At 39.7% G+C, this 19,198-nt stretch overlaps 1 protein-coding gene across 6 annotated transcripts in view; it reads left to right on the forward strand.

Moving 5' to 3' along the window:
* Positions 1-19,198, forward strand: part of NCOR1 (nuclear receptor corepressor 1) — a 1,077,134-nt gene that overhangs the window by 387,668 nt on the left and 670,268 nt on the right. For all 6 annotated transcript variants that reach the window (XM_053706113.1, XM_053706112.1, XM_053706115.1 and 3 more), the window contains one exon: positions 2,789-2,890. In XM_053706113.1, the coding sequence (XP_053562088.1) occupies positions 2,789-2,890 (102 nt within the window). The remainder of the gene's footprint in view (positions 1-2,788; positions 2,891-19,198) is intronic.

A 19,198-nucleotide genomic window follows, 5' to 3' on the forward strand; every position in this document is an offset into this window, starting at 1 on the left:
TTAGAAACTCTGGACAACTGTGACACTATTGTAGTCCCAGAGAAATTATGTAGATTCGATAAATACTATGCAGTACCTACTTACACTGATGTTTTTCCAATCCCTAAAAGGTTTTCTGAAATTATTACTAAGGAATGGGATAGACCAGGTGTACCATTCTCTCCCCCTCCTGTTTTTAAAAAGATGTTTCCTATAGACGCCGCTACACGGGACTTATGGCAGACGGTCCCTAAGGTGGAGGGAGCAGTTTCTACTCTAGCTAAGCGTGCCACTATCCCTGTCGAGGACAGTTGTGCTTTTCTAGATCCAATGGATAAAAAGTTAGAGGGTTACCTTAAGAAAATTTTTATTCAACAAGGTTTTATTCTCCATCCTCTTGCATGCATTGCCCTAGTCACTGCTGCCGCAGCTTTCTGGTTTGAGTCCCTAGAGGAGGCTCTACAGGTTGAAACCCTGTTGGAAGATATTATTGACAAGCTTAGGGCCCTTAAGCTAGCCAATTCATTTATTTCTGACGCCGTTGTTCATTTAACCAAGCTAACGGCTAAAAATTCAGGTTTTGCTATTCAGGCGCGTAGGGCGCTATGGCTTAAATCCTGGTCAGCTGACGTGACTTCAAAGTCTAAACTTCTCAACATTCCCTTCAAAAGACAGATCCTATTCGGGCCTGGACTGAAGGAGATCATTTCTGACATCACTGGAGGAAAAGGTCACGCCCTTCCTCAAGACGGGACCAACAAATTAAGGACCAAACAGTCTAGTTTTCGGCCCTTTCGAAACTTTAAGATTGGCGCAGCTTCAACTTCCTCTAACACAAAACAAGAGGGAACTTTTGCCCAGTTTAAGCCGGTCTGGAGACCTAACCAGGCTTGGAACAAGGAGAAACAGGCCAAGAAGCCTGCTGCTGCCTCTAAGACAGCATGAAGGAGCAGCCCCGGATCCGGAAACGGATCTAGTAGGGGGCAGACTTTCTCTCTTCGCCCAGGCTTGGGCAAGAGATGTCCAGGATCCCTGGGCATTGGAAATTGTGTCCAAGGGTTATCTTCTGGAATTCAAAACCTCTCCCCCAAAAGGGAGATTTCATCTCTCACTTTTATCTGCAAGCCAGATAAAGAGAGAAGCATTCTTACATTGTGTTCAAGACCTCCTAGTTATGGGAGTGATCCACCCAGTTCCGCAGGAGGAACAGGGACAGGGCTTTTATTCAAATCTGTTTGTTGTTCCCAAGAAAGAGGGAACATTCAGACCAATCTTAGATCTCAAGATCTTAAACAAATTTCTCAGAGTCCCATCCTTCAAGATGGAGACTATTCGAACCATCCTTCCTATGATCCAGGAGGGTCAATACAGGCACTACCAGTTTGTGGCTCTTCCCTTCGGGTTGGCCACGGCACCAAGAATCTTTACAAAGGTTCTAGTGTCCCTTCTAGCGGTCCTAAGGCCGCGGGCTATAGCAGTAGCCCCTTACTCAGACGACATTCTGATACAGGCGTCGACTTTTCAAGTTGCCAGGTCTCACACGGACATTGCTCTGGCATTTCTGAGGTCACATGGGTGGAAAGTGAACCAAGAAAAAAGTTCCTTGCAGTGTGATTCCCCTTATCTAATCTTCCATGCAGATAAGGTAGTTTTGCGTACCAAACATGGGTTTCTTCCTAAGGTGGTATCCAATAAGAATATCAATCAAGAGATTGTTGTTCCGTCACTGTGTCCTAATCCTTCTTCAAAGAAGGAACGTCTATTACACAATCTTGACGTGGTTCGTGCTTTAAAGTTTTATTTACAAGCTACTAAAGATTTTCGTCAAACATCTGCATTGTTTGTTGTCTACTCTGGACAGAGGAAAGACCAAAAGGCTTTAGCAACTTCTCTTTCTTTTTGGTTAAGAAGTATAATCCGCTTAGCTTATGAGACTGCTGGCCAGCAGCCTCCTGTAAGAATTACAGCTCATTCCACTAGAGCGGTGGCTTCCACATGGGCCTTTAAAAATGAGGCTTCTGTTGAACAGATTTGTAAGGCGGCGACTTGGTCTTCGCTTCATACTTTTTCTAAATTCTATAAATTTGATACTTTTGCTTCTTCGGAGGCTATTTTTGGGAGAAAGGTCTTACAGGCAATGGTGCCTTCCGTTTAAGCGCCTGCCTGGTCCCTCCCTTCATCCGTGTCCTATAGCTTTGGTATTGGTATCCCACAAGTAATGGATGAATCCGTGGACTGGATACACCTTACAAGAGAAAACAAAATTTATGCTTACCTGATAAATTTATTTCTCTTGTGGTGTATCCAGTCCACGGCCCGCCTTGTCATTTTAAGGCAGTTTTTTTTTTAATTTTTAAACTACAGTCACCACTGCACCCTATAGTTTCTCCTTTCTCTTGCTTGTCTTCGGTCGAATGACTGGGAGGTGGCAGTTAGGGGAGGAGCTATATAGACAGCTCTGCTGTGGGTGATCCTCTTGCAGCTTCCTGTTGGGAAGGAGAATATCCCACAAGTAATGGATGAATCCGTGGACTGGATACACCACAAGAGAAATAAATTTATCAGGTAAGCATAAATTTTGTTTTTTTTTCTCGTCATATTTTAGATACGAGACAGCTTTCTATTACTAAATTATTTTACATTTCTGTGAGCAAGCATATACTTATGTTAGGTAAATGTTACTTAAGACACTAAGCGACTCTGTATTTTTGTTTGTTTTTTTAACTGCAGTGTTTTAAAGTGCCTTTATAGTCTTAAAAAGACTAAGCCATTAATATTGTTTTCTTGCATATGTTCTTTTGATTTATAGAATGTGGCAGACTGTGTCCTTTATTATTATTTAACCAAGAAAAATGAAAATTATAAAGCCCTTGTAAGAAGAAACTATGGTAAAAGGAGAGGGCGTAACCAGGTAATTAACATATTTATAGTTGCACAATACTGTAACAGTGAATTAACCATTTGTGACCATTTGTATAGATGCTTAAATGCTTTCTGGTCCACATGATTAGGGGAACAACAGCAAAAAATAAGAAAACCTAAAGAATGTAAACACAAATCTTCTCTCCTGTGGTGTTCCCTTGCTAGCATGTACAATTGCTTTCCTATCCACATGTTCAGGGAAACACCATTCTACCTCTTAGCTTAAAATGGCCTAGATTACAAGTACAGCGCTACTAAAAGTGCAGGGTACACCCTAACAATATCTATTGCTATCCTGCACTCAAAATAGATACCCCCCCCCCCCCCCGTAAAATACCTTGTCATACACCATAATCCTTTAACTTTTAACATCAATTATTTTTTTTGTTGTAAATATGAAATATATGCGCTGAGAATGAAATATAGTCCAAAGGTGGAGCAATACTGATACCTCAGTTTACATTATATAGCTCCAATGTAACTAAACAAAAACAGCTTACTCTACTGCTAATATATTGCCTGAAAAAAACAAAAACTTATTTTGTTTAGAAGTAAATTACCAAAGTACTTAAAATTTATAAAGAACATAAATATCCCCAGCAGGGAAATAAGAGTCACTCTTATGATGTACTCAAAAGAAAAAAGGTATTAATTGTGGATATGTAACTTAACAGACCACTTTTGGATCTAGCCTGGGACTCTCTAAAGAAAAAAGATAAAAGGAAGTAGGGGGGAAATAGTGTATTGAAACAATTAGGCCTCTCATAAGTCTCAGTTGTCAAATGCAAAGAAAGAGCAGTATCAAAACTACAAGGAAACAAAGGTTTCACCAATCAATGTGCTTTGATTTATAAATAAGCCATGTTAAATGCAGAGTAAGACAGAAAAAAGAGGGGGGGGGGGAGGAGAAGGGGAAAGGGAGGGAAGAAAGGAAAGAAAGAAAACATAATTTATGTAAGAATTTACCTGATAAATGCATTTCTTTCATATTGGCAAGAGTCCATGAGCTAGTGACGTATGGGATATACATTCCTACCAGGAGGGGGCAAAGTTTCCAAAACCTCAAAATGCCTATAAATACACCCCCCACCACACCCTCAATTCAGTTTAACGAATAGCCTAGAAGTGGGGTGATAAGAAAGGAGCGAAAGCATCAACAAGGAATTGGAATAATTGTGCTTTATACAAAAAATCATAACCACCATAAAAAGGGTGGGTCTCATGGACTCTTGCCAATATGAAAGAAATTAATTTATCAGGTAAACTCTTACATAAATTATGTTTTCTTTCATGTAATTGGCAAGAGTCCATGAGCTAGTGACGTATGGAATAGCAAATACCCAAGATGTGGCACTCCACGCAAGAGTCACTAGAGAGGGAGGGATAAAAATAAAGACAGCCAAATGCCAATGCCGCTGAAAAATTAATCCACAAACCAAATAAAAAATTTTAATCTTATAATGAAAAAAAACTGAAATTATAAACAGAAGAATCAAACTGAAACAGCTGCCTGAAGTACTTTTCTACCAAAAACTGCTTCTGAAGAAGAAAAAACATCAAAATGGTAGAATTTAGTAAAATTATGCAAAGAAGACCAAGTTGCTGCTTTGCAAATCTGATCAACAGAAGCTTTATTCCTAAAAGCCCAGGAAGTAGAAACTGACCTAGTAGAATGAGCCGTAATCCTTTGAGGCGGGGATTTACCTGACTCCAAATAAGCATGATGAATCAATAGCTTTAACCAAGATGCCAAAGAAATGGAAGAAGCCTTCTGACCTTTCTTAGAACCAGAAAAGATAACAAATAGACTAGAAGTCTTTCTGAAATCTTTAGTAGCTTCAACATAATATTTCAAAGCTCTTACCACATCCAAAGAATGTAAAGATCTCTCCAGAGAATTCTTAGGATTAGGACACAATGAAGGGACAACAATTTCTCTACTAATGTTGTTGGAATTCACAACCTTAGGTAAAAATTTAAATGAAGTCCGCAAGACCGTCTTATCCTGATGAAAAATCAGAAAAGGAGACTCACAAGAAAGAGCAGATAATTCAGAAACTCTTCTAGCAGAAGAGATGGCCAAAAGGAACAATTCTTTCCAAGAAAGTAATTTAATGTCCAGAGAATGCATAGGCTCAAACGGAGGAGCCTGTAAAGCTTTCAAAACCAAATTAAGACTCCAAGGAGGAGAGATTGATTTAATGACAGGCTTAATACGAACCAAAGCCTGAACAAAACAATGAATATCGGGAAGATTAGCAATTTTCCTGTGAAACAGAACAGAAAGAGCAGAGATTTGTCCTTTCAATGAACTTGCAGACAAACCATTATCTAAACTATCCTGAAGAAACTGTAAAATTCTAGGAATTCTAAAAGAATGCCAAGAGAATTTATGAGAAGAACACCTTAAAATGTAAGTCTTCCAAACTCGATAATCTTTCTAGACACAGATTTGCGAGCCTGCAACATAGTATTAATCACTGAGTCAGAGAAACCTCTATGACTAAGCACTAAGCGTTCAATCTCCATACCTTCAAATTTAATGGTTTGAGATCCTGATGGGAAAAAAGGGCCTTGAGACAGAAGGTCTGGCCTTAACGGAAGTGGCCAAGGTTGGGAACTGGACATCCGAACAAGATCCGCATACCAAAACCTGTGGGGCCATGCTGGAGCCACCAGCAGTACAAACGAACGCTCCATTATGATTTTAGAAATCACTCTTGGAAGAAGAACTAGAGTCGGAGAGATATAAGCAGGTTGATAACTGCAAGGAAGTGTCAACGCATCCACTGCTTCCGCCTGAGGATACCTGGACAGATACCTGGGAAGTTTCCTGTTTAGATGAGAAGCCATCAGATCTATTTCTGGAAGCCCCCACATCTGAACAATCTGAAAAAACACATCTGGGTGAAGAGACCACTCTCCCGGATGTAAAGTCTAGCGACTGAGATAATCCGCTTCCCAATTGTCTATACCTGGTATATGGACTGCAGAAATTAGACAGGAGCTGGATTCCGCCCAAGCAAGTATCCTAGCTTGAGGACTGTGAGTCCCACCTTGATGATTGACATATGCCATGGTTGTGACATTGTCTGTCTGAAAAGAAATAAACGGTTCTCTCTTCAGAAGAGGCCAAAGCTGAAGAGCTCTGAGAATCGCACGGAGTTCCAAAATATTGATTTGTAATCTCGCATTTTGAGATTTCCAAACCCCCTGCGCTGTCAGAGATCCCCAGACAGCTCCCCAACCTGAAAGACTCGCATCTGTTGTGATCACAGTCCAGGTTGGATGGACAAAAGAGGCCCCCTGAACTAAACGATGGTGATCTAACCACCAAGTCAGAGATAGTCGAACATTGGGATTTAAGGATATTAATTGTGATATCCTTGTATAATCCCTGCACCATTGATTCAGCATACAAAGCTGAAGAGGTCTCATGTGAAAATGAGCAAAGGAGATCGCGTCCGATGCTGCAGTCATGAGATCTAAAACCTCCATGCACATAGCTACTGAAGGGAATGATTGAAACTGAAGGTTCCGACAAGCTGCAACCAATTTCAGACATCTCTTGTCTGTTAGAGACAAAGTCATGGATACTGAATCTATTTGAAAACCTAAAAAGGTTACCCTTGTCGGAGGAATCAAAGAACTTTTTGGTAAATTGATCCTCCAACCATGTTTTTGAAGAAACAACACTAGTTGATTTGTGTGAGATTCTGCTTAACGTAAAGACTGAGCAAGTACCAAGATATCGTCCAAATAAGGAAACACCGCAATACCCCGCTCTCTTATTACAGAGAGTAGGGCACCGAGAACCTTTGAAAAGATCCTTGGAGCTGTTGCTAGGCCAAAAGGAAGAGCAACAAATTGGTAATGCTTGTCTAGAGAAGAGAATCTCAGGAACTGATGGTGATCTGGATGAATCCGAATATGAAGATATGCATCCTGTAAGTCTATTGTGGACATATAATGCCCTTGCTGAACAAGGCAGAATAGTCTTTATAGTCACCATTTTGAATGTTGGAATTCTCACGTAACGGTTCAACATTTTTAGATCCAAAACTGGTCTGAAAGAATTCTCCTTCTTTGGGACAATGAACAGATTTGAATAAAACCCCAGACCCCGTTCCTGAACAGGAACTGGCACAATTGCCCCAGATACCTCCAGGTCTGAAACACACTTCAGGAAAGCCTGAGACTTTTCTGGGTTCACTGGAATGCGTGAGAGAGAGAAAATTCTCACAGACGGTCTTACTTTGAAACCTATTCTGTACCCTTGAGAAACAATGTTCTGAATCCAATGATTTTGGATTGAATTGATCCAAACATCCTTGAAGAATTTTAGTCTGCCCCCTACCAGCTGAGCTGGAAGGAGGGCCGCACCTTCATGCGGACTTGGGGGCTAATTTAGACCTTTTAAATGTCTTGGATTTATTCCAGACTGAAGAAGGCTTCCAATTGGAAACCGTTCCCTTAGGGGAAGGATCAGGTTTCTGTTCCTTATTTTGTCGACAGGAACGAAGACGGTTAGCAGCCTTAAATTTACCCTTAGATTTTTTTTATCCTGAGGCAAAAAAAGCTCCCTTCCCCCCAGTGACAGTTGAAATAATTGAATCCAACTGGGAACCAAATAATTTATTACCTTGGAAAGAGAAAGATAGCAACGTTGATTTAGAAGTCATATCAGCATTCTAAGATTTAAGCCATAAAGCTCTTCTAGCTAAAAGCGCTAAAGACATATATCTGACATCAATTCTGATGATATCAAAAATGGCATCACAGATGAAATTATTAGCATGTTGAATTAACTTAACTTAATGCTATACACATTATGATCTGATACTTGTTGCGCTAGGGTTTCCAACCAAAAAGTTGACGCAGCTGCAACATCAGCCAAAGAAATAGCAGGCCTAAGAAGATGACCTGAACAAAAATAAGCTTTCCTTAGATAAGATTCAAGTTTCCTATCTAAAGGATCTTTAAAAGAAGTACTATCTGCCGTAGGAATAGTAGTACGTTTAGCAAGAGTAGAGATGGCCCCATCAACTTTGGGGATCTTTTCCCAAAACTCCAATCTATCAGACGGCAAAGGGTACAGTTTCTTAAACCTTGAAGAAGGAGTAAAAGAGGTACCCAGTCTATTCCATTCCCTAGTAATTACATCTGAATATAGCACCAGGAACTGGAAAAACCTCTGGAATAACTACATGAGGTTTAAAAACTGAATTTAAACGTTTGCTAGTTTTAATATCGAGAGGACTAGTCTCCTCCATATTTAATGCAATCAACACCTTCTTCAATAAGGAACGAATATACTCCATTTTAAATAAGTATGAAGATTTGTCAGTGTCAATATCTGAGGCAGAATCTTCTGAACCAGATAGATCGACAACATTCTGATTTATCTATCTCTGATGAGGGTCATTTAAAAATTCATCAATTTTATGAGACGTTTTAAAAGACCTTTTATGTTAGGTGGTATGACAGACAAAGCCTTCTGAATAGAATTAGAAACAAATTTTCTCACATTAACAGTAATATCCTGAGCATTAGATGTTGAAGGAATAACAGGTAATGGATTACTACTAATGGAAATATTTTCTGCATGTAAAAGTTTGTCATGACAACTATCACAAACTACAGCCGGAGGAACAGTTACCACAAGTTTACAACAAGTGCACTTAGCTTTGGTAGAACCGACATCAGGCAGCAGGATTCCAATAGTGGATTCTGAAACAGGATCAGATTGAGACATATTGCAATATGTAAGAGAAAAAATAACATATAAAGCAAAATTATCAATTTCCTTATATGACAGTTTCAGGAAAGGGAAAAAATGCAAACAGAATAAGCCTCTGGAAACCAGAAGCAGAATAAGCCTCTGGAAACCAGAAGCAAAAATACATGAAGACTTAAATAATGTCAAAATTCTGGTGCCAAGTATGATGCCTACAACTGACAAAATATTTTTGGTGCCAAAACGTCTGCAACAAACACGTAGATGACACAACTACTTGAAAATTCTCGGCGCCAACTAAGACGCCGGAAATTACGAAAATACGTCAACAAACGTAATTCTCGCGCCAAAAAAAGTTGCGCCAAGAATGACGCAATAAATTATAGCATTTTGTGCACCCGCGAGCCTAACAGCCCGCAATTTAGAAAAAAGTCAATTTGAAAAATTTCAGGTAAGAATTTTTTTTTTTTTTTATATGTGCATTTCCCAAAATGAAACTGACAGTCTGCAAAAAGGAAATATACTGATAAACCTGAATCATGGCAAATATATGTATAAACAATATATTTAGAACTTTACATTTAAAGTGCCAAACCATAGCTAAGAGTGTCTTAATAAAGGAAAACATACTTGCCAAAAGACACTCATCTACATAAAGTAGATAGCCAAACCAGTACTGAAACGAGAATCAGCAGAGGTAATGGTATATAAGAGTATATCGTCGATCTGAAAAGGGAGGTATGAGATGAATCTCTTCTACCGAAAACAGAGAACCTATGAAATAGATCCCCGTTAGGATGACCATTGCATTCAGTAGGTAATACTCCCTTCACATCCCTCTGTCATTCACTGCACTCTGAGAGGAACCGGGCTTCAGCATGCTGAGAAGCGCATATCAACGTAGAAATCTAGCACAAATTTACTTCACCACCTCCATAGGAGGCAAAGTTTGTAAAACTGAATTGTGGGTGTGGTGGGGGGTGTATTTATAGGCATTTTGAGATTTGGGAAACTTTGCCCCTCCTGGTAGGAATGTATATCCCATACGTCACTAGCTCATGGCCAATTACATGAAAGAAAGAAAGACACCTTAAGGGCTTAATCACCCACTCGTCGCAAACAACCCATTAAATACTATGAATCTCTACCCGACCATCAGTCCTCAGACAATATTCCTTCATTGTCTTTATGTACTGGATAATGTCCAGAGCTTGATTCGAGGTGGGTTCTTCCTGCTTTATCAACTGACTTTCTATTGCCAATTAAGCCGCTAATATATACAAAGCTAGGTATTTATCCTGTTTGTAGAGCCTCCACATACCCAAATGGAAGAGTGCCTCTGGGGCTGACAAGGTACGAAATAGATAAATATCTCAAAGATGCAACAGCACAGTGTAAAATAACCATTTATTGGCACACAAAGCAAAAACCATAATGTTTTGGGTGTTACCCCTTAATCATGTGTGTCATGTCAAGGTACGAAATTGACCCAATTCCTTTAGCACCCTTGCTACCAAAGCCCCGGTAATGTTTGAACTTAGAACAGGCCCACCAAATATGAAGATGTGAACCAATCTCACTGAACCTCTCCAGCACAAGTTGGTGCAGGTTTGGAAAATACTGTGAAGCTTAACATGGACCATGTGCCATCTAATTGTTATCTTTAAATATAATTTGTACAATGTCGCACATCGGATATCTGACCTGGTGTAGCCGATTGCAAATCTTCATTCTATTTCCTCATATACCCTTTCCCACTCCCTCATCTTCCTTGATTTGACAAGTACTGGGCAATTAAGAGTTTATTTGATGGTGAAAAGAGAGGGCCTCATGGTTAATTATCAGCTAACCATCTCTGGTCCCCCAGCATTGGTTGTCTGGTAAAGGAATCCCTATGATGTCACAAATGCCAAGAATAGAATATATTAATCGTCCGCTAAGGGAGAGGTGGTCTATCTAATAGTTACATGCATTCAGATTCTTCATGATGATCCGAATGTGGGATTAGGTAGCCGCTCGATGCCTTCGGATATTTTTCGTAGCCGGGTTGATTCCTGGACATGATCCCTACTCTAAGATCTGGATTTATACAAGCGTGCTCTCAAAGCGCTATAAATACCTAGCTGTATATTTTTATTAGCGGCTAAATTGGTAATATCGCTTAAGTGTCAACTACCATCTTTCCACCACTTTGGGTGAGAATCCATCTTGCAAAACAAAAGGTCCTGAATGGATTGTGCAGGAGAAGGGTGCGGCGCAACAAGTTTTTCATGCCTAATAAGTTTCCAGCAAATAGTCAGGACCCAGTACTCTGCTATATATAGTGTCTTCCACTAATATTGGGGCCCTTTGCCAAGATAACAGCTCTAAGGTTTTTCCTGTAAAGCCTGATGAGGTTGGAGAATACATGTCAAGGGATCTGAGACCATTCCTCCATACAGAATATGTCCAGATCCTTCAAATTCCTATGTTTATACTTGTGTTCTCTCCTCTTCAGTTCACCACACATGTTTTTTTTATGGGGTTCAAGTCAAGGGACTGGGATGGCCATGGCAGGACTTTGATTTTTGTGGTCAGTAAACAATTTTTCTGATGATTTTCATGTATGTTTTGCATCATTGTCCTGCTGGAAGATCCATCCATGGCCGTCAGGTGTTCATTTAATATCTGTTGATATTTGATAGTCCATGATACCATGTATCCTAACAAAATGTCCCAGATTGAGGCAGAAAAAGAGCCACTACTATATTTAACCGGTTGACATAAGGGACGTTTCCATATGGCTACCTCTCTGTGTGCACCAAAACCACCTCTGGTCTTTGTCACAAAGATCTATCTTGGTTTCATCTGACCATAGAACCCGATCTCATTTGAAGTTCCAGTAGTGTCTTGTAATCTGAAGACGCTTTAGTTTTTCTGGATGAGAGTAGAGACTTTTCTTTCCTAAGATACATATTATATGATTTATCATTCAGGACCAATAGGTTGTTTTACTTTTGAGTTCTAGTGAAATACCCAGTAGTATTCCGGACTCTGTAAAAATTTCCTGAATGATAAATCATATAATATGTATCTTTTTCCATCTTTGTGCAAGAATTCGGTTATCTAAGCATATTATACATGTTCTGTTTTTGGATTGGTACCCTCTAATAGTCTCTCTCTGGCTCCTTACCGGCTTTTTTGCTGGTTGTTAGAGGGTTATTTGTGCGAGTGGATGTTTACTATAGCCACATTGTTGGTTCTGAGATAGGGTTTATTCTCAACGGTTTTTAATGTAGTATAGTATTGGTGTTGGGTGTTTGTTATCACTTTATATTGGATACTGTATTAGCATTTGTTCTTTTCTTAACTTGATTTACAGATTTCTATTTCTTGAAGAAGGCTCTGAAACGAGCCGAAACGTCGACTTTGTCCTTGATGACTCGTTATTACAAATAAAAACATTCTATTTTTCTGCAAAAATCCAGAGAGTGCCCTTCACTTCCAAAATAATCTGTATATATATATATATATATATATATATATATTTATATATATATATATATATATATATATATATATATATATATATATACATACACACACACACACGTGTGTGTATATAGAGAGAGATATCACATATGGGTTTAGCACTCACGATAAATCCTCTTTGACCGGGGCATGTATTTTTGTCTTCATTAAATAAATATTGGAATTTGCTGTCACCCTCCTGCTATCTGTTAAATTATTTTTTTGGGCCTTAGTTAGTGGCCCTTGGGTGACTTGCAATACCTGGCTGGAGTGCTGAAATACTTTTGTTTGTATATGGATGCTCAGCAAAGTATCAACAGTCACAAATAAAGGCAGGCACTCACCGGATTTAAAAGTGGCAAAAAGTTTAATCCAAGAGAGTGACGTTTCAGGGTTTTACCCCCGTCCTCAGACTCATACAAATAAAAATACAAAATCCCAACCTTATATACTCTACTCACCACATATGTGATAATCATTATCGCTAATCACCTCGTGTGTGTTCAAGCAGTGATGTCCGGCGCATAGCATACATCACAAGCAGGCACCGTATGTTGCCTAGCTACCGACCGCTGTACACTATCTAAAAGCCTGTGTTTATACATAAATAAATAAAATGTGACTAATCTAACAGTTATGTAACAAACAGCAGACTACTGCCTATATATCCTATACGATTATCTTGTGATCATATGTAACTTACGTCCCGGCAGTTCCCCGGGGTCTTGCTTACGTCACCAAGGACGACGTTTGTGACCTAGTAACTATCCGGCGAAAAAATAGTGAACATGTGATGTCCTATCGTGCTGCTTTACCGTTGGCCCCCAATCTTATTTTAAACTAACATTAAAAACAAAGGCAAACAATGCAAAAATACAAAAAGTGTCACAGCCCTCAATCAGCATCATTATTAGATATTTATAGTCGAGACAACAGATGACTATATATCAAAAACGAAAAACTAATGGTGGTATACAAAGACGGGAAAATAGATAGACATATAAATAATCAAACCTTAAGGGAAAAGGGCAAATATAAATGCAAATATAAACTTAAAGGGACAGTATACACTCATTTTCATATAACTGCATGTAATAGACACTACTATAAAGAATAAGATGCACAGAAACTTATATAAAAATCCAGTATAAAACTGTTTAAAAACTTACTTAGAAGCACTCAGTTTAGCTCTGTTGAAAAGGTAGACTGGAAAGCCCACTGCAAGTGGGAAATAAGACCCTCCCCATTCTTTTGCATATGAAAAGACCCTTTACACAAACAGGAGCAAGCTGGAGAAGGTAGCCGACGGTATTCTCATAAAACTTTGGGGCTTGGTTAGGAGTCTGAAAATCAGAGCAATGTTATTTAAAAATAAGAAAAACTATTTTTTTTTTTTTAAAAAAACAACTACTTTATGGGCTATATAAATAGATCATCTACAAAACTTTTATGCAAAGAAAACATGCGTGTATAATGTCCCTTTAAATGTATATCAAATGACTACTATACAATTGACAAAGTTGTCCATAGTCCAAGACTTATGACTCTCCATGCGATGTATCAGATTATGATATTAAAGGCATAGAAACTAAAACAACAACTTCAGATTTAAAGAGATTCTATCCATCAGGCCAGAGAACGAGTGTTACAGAAAGCTATGCCACTCAGTCTTAGTATTGAAACCTTTGGGTATCAGCGTCTCCAGTTCAAATGTCCATCTCGCTTCTCTCTGCATCAAGACTTTGTTACGGTCACCCACTCTTGGAAGCGGAGGGACATGATCAATGAAAGTATATCTCAGATCCGCTACACTGTGGTTCTTCTTGTCTCTGAAGAAGTTCGCAAATGCTTCACATTTATCCTGAGAAAAGTTGGTGGGGCTAAGCATGCATGCTGGTTTGCAGAGCCTTTCTACTGTGCAAAACAGTTGCTTGGGTCTATTGTGGGAGAGTGCAATTTTGCATGATAAAAATGAAGATTGTTTGAGTTATCTTGGATTTATATTTATTTAGATGTTTGGTAAGAGTGGCTTTATCCTCTGGATCATGTGTTCTGTGCCACTTTCTCTCGAGTTTATGTCCTGTTCTTTTCATTTCTCTGATGGAGCTATCAAACCACGGTGCATTGTTGTTGGTTTTGACAGTGCGTATGCGAGTTAGTGCAATGCTTCCTAGGGTGTCTCTCATGGTTTTGTTGTAGAGTCGGACTAAGGAGCTGGGGTCTTCGCAGGTGCCTATTAGATTACTTAGATCCATATGTGATGCTACATCCAGTGGTGTCCCCCCTTTTAATGAGCGGTGTTCAACCAGGTTCTGAGGCTGGTGTCTGGTTGATTGTGATACAATGAAGAAGTGAATGGAGTGGTGGTCTGACCAGGTAACTGGGTTTACAGTTACTGGTGACACTTCTAGTCCAGACTGGAACACTAGATCAAGTGTATGATCTTTTCTGTGGGTGGGAGTGGTGGCGATTTGTGTGAACCCGAGGAGATCCTGCCCAAGCAGGGATAGGATGTTGTCAATCCAAGTGTTGAAGTCTCCTTTTTGGGGTCTTAAGGAGTGCAGATGTGAGGGTGTATAGGTGGTCATTCCCTCTGCAGTGAATGGGTTAAAATAGCTTCTATTTTTTGTAGGTATGTTAGCAGTGGGGGCTGGTTACATTGGTTACATTGCCCTGCTCTATAGGATTCAGGCCAGAGTGAGGTGTGAGATTTTGCACTTCAGGCAGCATTCAGGCAGCATTGTAGATAACAGATAAAGCATGCACAGGTTTTAAAACCAGTGTTTTAGTGAAATAGATTTCATTGATTAGTTTTTCTTGTGTTTAGTAATTAAATCTAAGCAAGATGTTCCGGTGGGAGTGTTTCCATCCGTTGAGTATCTCACTGTAGTAATGCCATCCGTTCAACTTTGATGAGTCTAGTTGTGCGTTAAGTGGAGTCGATATTGGTCCTTGAATTAATTGGGATGAATTTTGAATGTAAGGAGGTTAAAATTAAGATAAATCCTGTAGAGGTCAGGAGCCTGAGGAAAGTGTGGCAGCCAGTAGCGGCGCATCCCTGCTTGTCACATGTTTTTCCTACATAGGACAGTGTAATAAGTATACCACAAAGTTCATGGTGCATGTTAACGTATGTTTAAGAAAATATTTCTTCCTATTTCTCGGGTGATGAAAGAAACGTCCTTTCAGCATCCCATTGCATGTAGTGTACCCGCTACATTTGTTAGCATCCTGGTTTCACATTTTCTAGCCAAGTCTTCGTATTCTAACAATGATGCGAATCTGTTTTTTGTAAGCTGTCCTTAAGTGGTCTCCCTCGTCTGTACCCTATTCAAGGGGTCTTCATTTTATCAAAAGAGTGTTTCATCAATGAAGAGTATCCCCCAGTTTTCTTTGAGTATGGAGCTTAACTCATTTTTATCTGCTGAGTATGTCATAGCCAGAGTCATTTTATCCGTGTTGTGCTCATCTTTTTTTTTTTTGTTAATGATATCACTATTTTCTATATGGTGATTTAGTATTTTGTTGTGATAACCTCTCTGTAAGAAGCGTTGTCTCATTTCTTCAATTTGGATCTCTGCCAGTTTTCTCCTCTGTATTGTTTCTTTTGACCCTAATAAACTGTGGTTTTGGAAGGGCCTTTTTCAAGGCAGGAGGATGGGCGCTTGATGCATCTAGCAGCGAGTTCTTGTCTGTTGGTTTCCTGTATGATGTTGTACTCAACTTATTATCCTCTTTGTAAATCTTTAGGTCCAGAAATTTAATTTCTCTATGGTTGTAATTTATCTTGAATTTCAGCGTTTTATGTTCTGTGTTCAATTCGTTGAACCATACTTGCAGATCTTCATGGCCAGATCAAACCAATAGCAGATCATCTATGTATCTTTCGAAATAAACAATTTCTGACCTTTGAAAAAAAGTTGTACCATTATCCTCAAACTCAGACATAAATATGTTAGCATACGATGGGGCCACACTGGACCCCATCGTAGTACCCATTAGTTAAGGAAGATAAAACTGGCTTTCGAAACTGTAGTAGTACTTACTTAGGCAGGTATCCAATAGATCTAGAATTAGCTCAATAGTTGGACCCACGTATGGGTATTTCAATAGTTGTCTTCTTACTGTTGCCAAGCCTTCTTGATGAGGAATGACCATATACAAGCTAGTGACATCTAGTGTCACTAGCAGATCATCTTCTTTAATGTTGATGGTGTTATTATGTTCAGTGGTGTATTGTTCTATCTCTGTTCTCACCTGTGAGAGTAGAATTCTTACTTCTTGGACTACTAGTAACATCAAGTCCAATGCACATTTATATAAAATGTTAAACCACCTTTCACAGAATGTGGGATTATTTTTACCTAGGGTTGGGACATTTTTAACCCTGAAGCCCCTTGGTATAAATTGTCGTCCTATAGTCTCTGCAGTAGAGTCGATACTTCAACCCCTGGCTATATACGTGGATAGTCTACTAAAACCTCTGGTCCAGAACATGAACATGTATATAAAAGATTCTAATAATGTCATTAGAACAAACTTCAACATTAAAGAAGATCTGCTAGTGACACTAGATGTTACTAGCTTGTATACGGTCATTTCTCATCAAGGCGGCTTGGCAGCAGTTAGAAGACAGCTATTGAAATACCCATATGTGGGTCCACCTTTTGAGCTAATTCTAGATCTATTGGAGACCTGCCTAAGGAAGAGCTACTTCCTAAAGATATACAAAGAGGGTAATAAGTTGAGTACAACATTATACAGGAAACCAACAGACAAGAACTCGCTGCTAGATGCATCAAGCTGCCATCCTCCTGCCTTGAAAAAGGCCCTTCCAAAATCACAGTTTATCAGGTTCAAAAGAAACAATACGAATGAGAAACTGGCAGAGATCCAAATTGAAGAAATGAGAAAACACTTCTTACAGAGAGGTTATCACAATAAAATACTAATTTAACATATATCTTTACTAGAAAATAGTGATGTCATTAACAAGAAAAAAAGATAAGTACAACACGGATAAAATTACTCTGGCTACACCCCTCACATTTTTGTAAATATTTTATTATATCTTTTCATGTGACAACACTGAAGAAATGACACTTTGCTACAATGTAAAGTAGTGGATGTACATCCTGTATAACAGTGTAAATTTACTGTCCCCTTAAAATAACTCAACACACAGCCATTAATGTCTAAACCATTGGCAACAAAAGTACACCCCTAAGTGGAAATGTCCTAATTGGGCCCAATTAGCCATTTTCTCTCCCTGTGCCATGTGACTTGTTAGTATTACAAGGTCTCAGGTGTGAATCGCGAGCAGGTGTGTTCAATTTTGTGTTATCGCTCTCACACTCTCTCATACTGGTCACTGGAAGTTCAACATGGCATCTCATGGCAAAGAACTGTCTCTGAGAATCTGAAAAAAAGAATTGTTGCTCTACATAAAGATGGCCTAGGCTACAAGAAGATTGCCAAGACCCTGAAACTGAGCTGCAGCACTGTGGGCAAGACCATACAGCGGTTTCACAGTACAGGTTTCACCCAGAACAGGCCTCGCCATCGTCGACCAAAGAAGTTGAGTGCACGTGCTCAATGTCATACCCTGAGGTTGTCTTTGGGAAATAGACGTATAAGTGCTGCCAGCATTGCTGCAGAGGTTGGAGTGGGGGGGGTCAGCCTGTCAGTGCTCAGACCATACACCGCACACTGCATCAAATTGGTCTGCATGGCTGTCATCCTAGAAGGAAGCCTCTTGTAAAGATAATGCACAAGAAAGCCTGCAAACAGTTTGCTACAGACTAAGGACATGGATTACTGGAACCATGTGCTGTGGTCCAATGAGACCAAGATAAACATAAACATATTTGGTGGAGATGGTGTCAAGCGTATATAGAGGCAACCAGCTGAGGTGTACAAAGACAAGTGTGTCTTGCCTACAGTCAAGCATGGTGGTGGGAGTGTCATGGTCTGGGCCTGCATGATTGCTGCCAGCACTGGGTAGCTACAGTTCATTGAGGGAACAATGAATGCCAACATGTACTGTGATAAACTGAAGCAGAGCATGATCCACTCTCTTCAGAGTGGGCCGCAGGGCAGTATTCCAACATGATAATAAACCCAAACACACCTCCAAGACGACCACTGCCTTGCTAAAGAAGCTGAGAGTAAAGGTGATGGACTGGCCTAGCATGTCTCCAGCCCTAACCCTATTGAGCATCTTTGGGGCATCCTCAAACGGAAGGTGGGGAAGCACAAGGTTTCTTACATCCACCAGCTCAGTGATATTGTCATGTATGAGGGGAAGAGGGCTCCAGTGGCAACCTGTGTATCTCTGGTGAACTTCATTCCCAAGAGGGTCAAGGCAGTGCTGGAAAATGGTTGCCACACAAAATATTGACACTTTGTGCATTTCCACTAAGGGGTGTACTCACTTTGTTGCCAACAGTTTAGACATTATTGGCTGAGTGTTGTTATTTTGAGTGGACAGCAAATTTACACTGTTATACAGGCTGTACACTCACTACTTTACATTGTAGCCAAGTGTCATTTCTTTAGTGTTGTCACATGAAAAGATATAATAAAATATTTACAAAAATGTGAGGGGTGTACTCACTTTTGTGAGATACTGTGTGTGTATATATATGTGTGTGTGTGTGTATATAGCATAAATTATGCTTACCAGATAATTTATTTTCCTTCTGTATGAGGAGAGTCCACGGCTTCATTCCTTACTTGTGGGAATACAGAACCTGGCCACCAGGAGGAGGCAAAGACACCTCATCCAAAGGCTTAAATACCTCCCCCACTTCCCTCTTATCTCAGTCATTCAACCAAGGGAACAAGGAACTGTAGGAGAAGTATCAGGGCATAAAGGGTGCCAGAAGAATAAACAAAAATGTAGGTCTGCGCAACGGAGAAAAACGGGCAGGGGTTGTGGACTCTCCTCATACAGAAGGAAAGGAAATTATCTGGTAAGCATAATTTCTCCAACATAGGTGTGTCCGGTCCACGGCGTCATCCTTACTTGTGGGGATATTCTCTTCCCCA

The sequence above is a fragment of the Bombina bombina genome, chromosome 3 (assembly GCF_027579735.1).
Source record: "Bombina bombina isolate aBomBom1 chromosome 3, aBomBom1.pri, whole genome shotgun sequence".
In the NCBI taxonomy this organism is placed as follows: domain Eukaryota; kingdom Metazoa; phylum Chordata; class Amphibia; order Anura; family Bombinatoridae; genus Bombina; species Bombina bombina.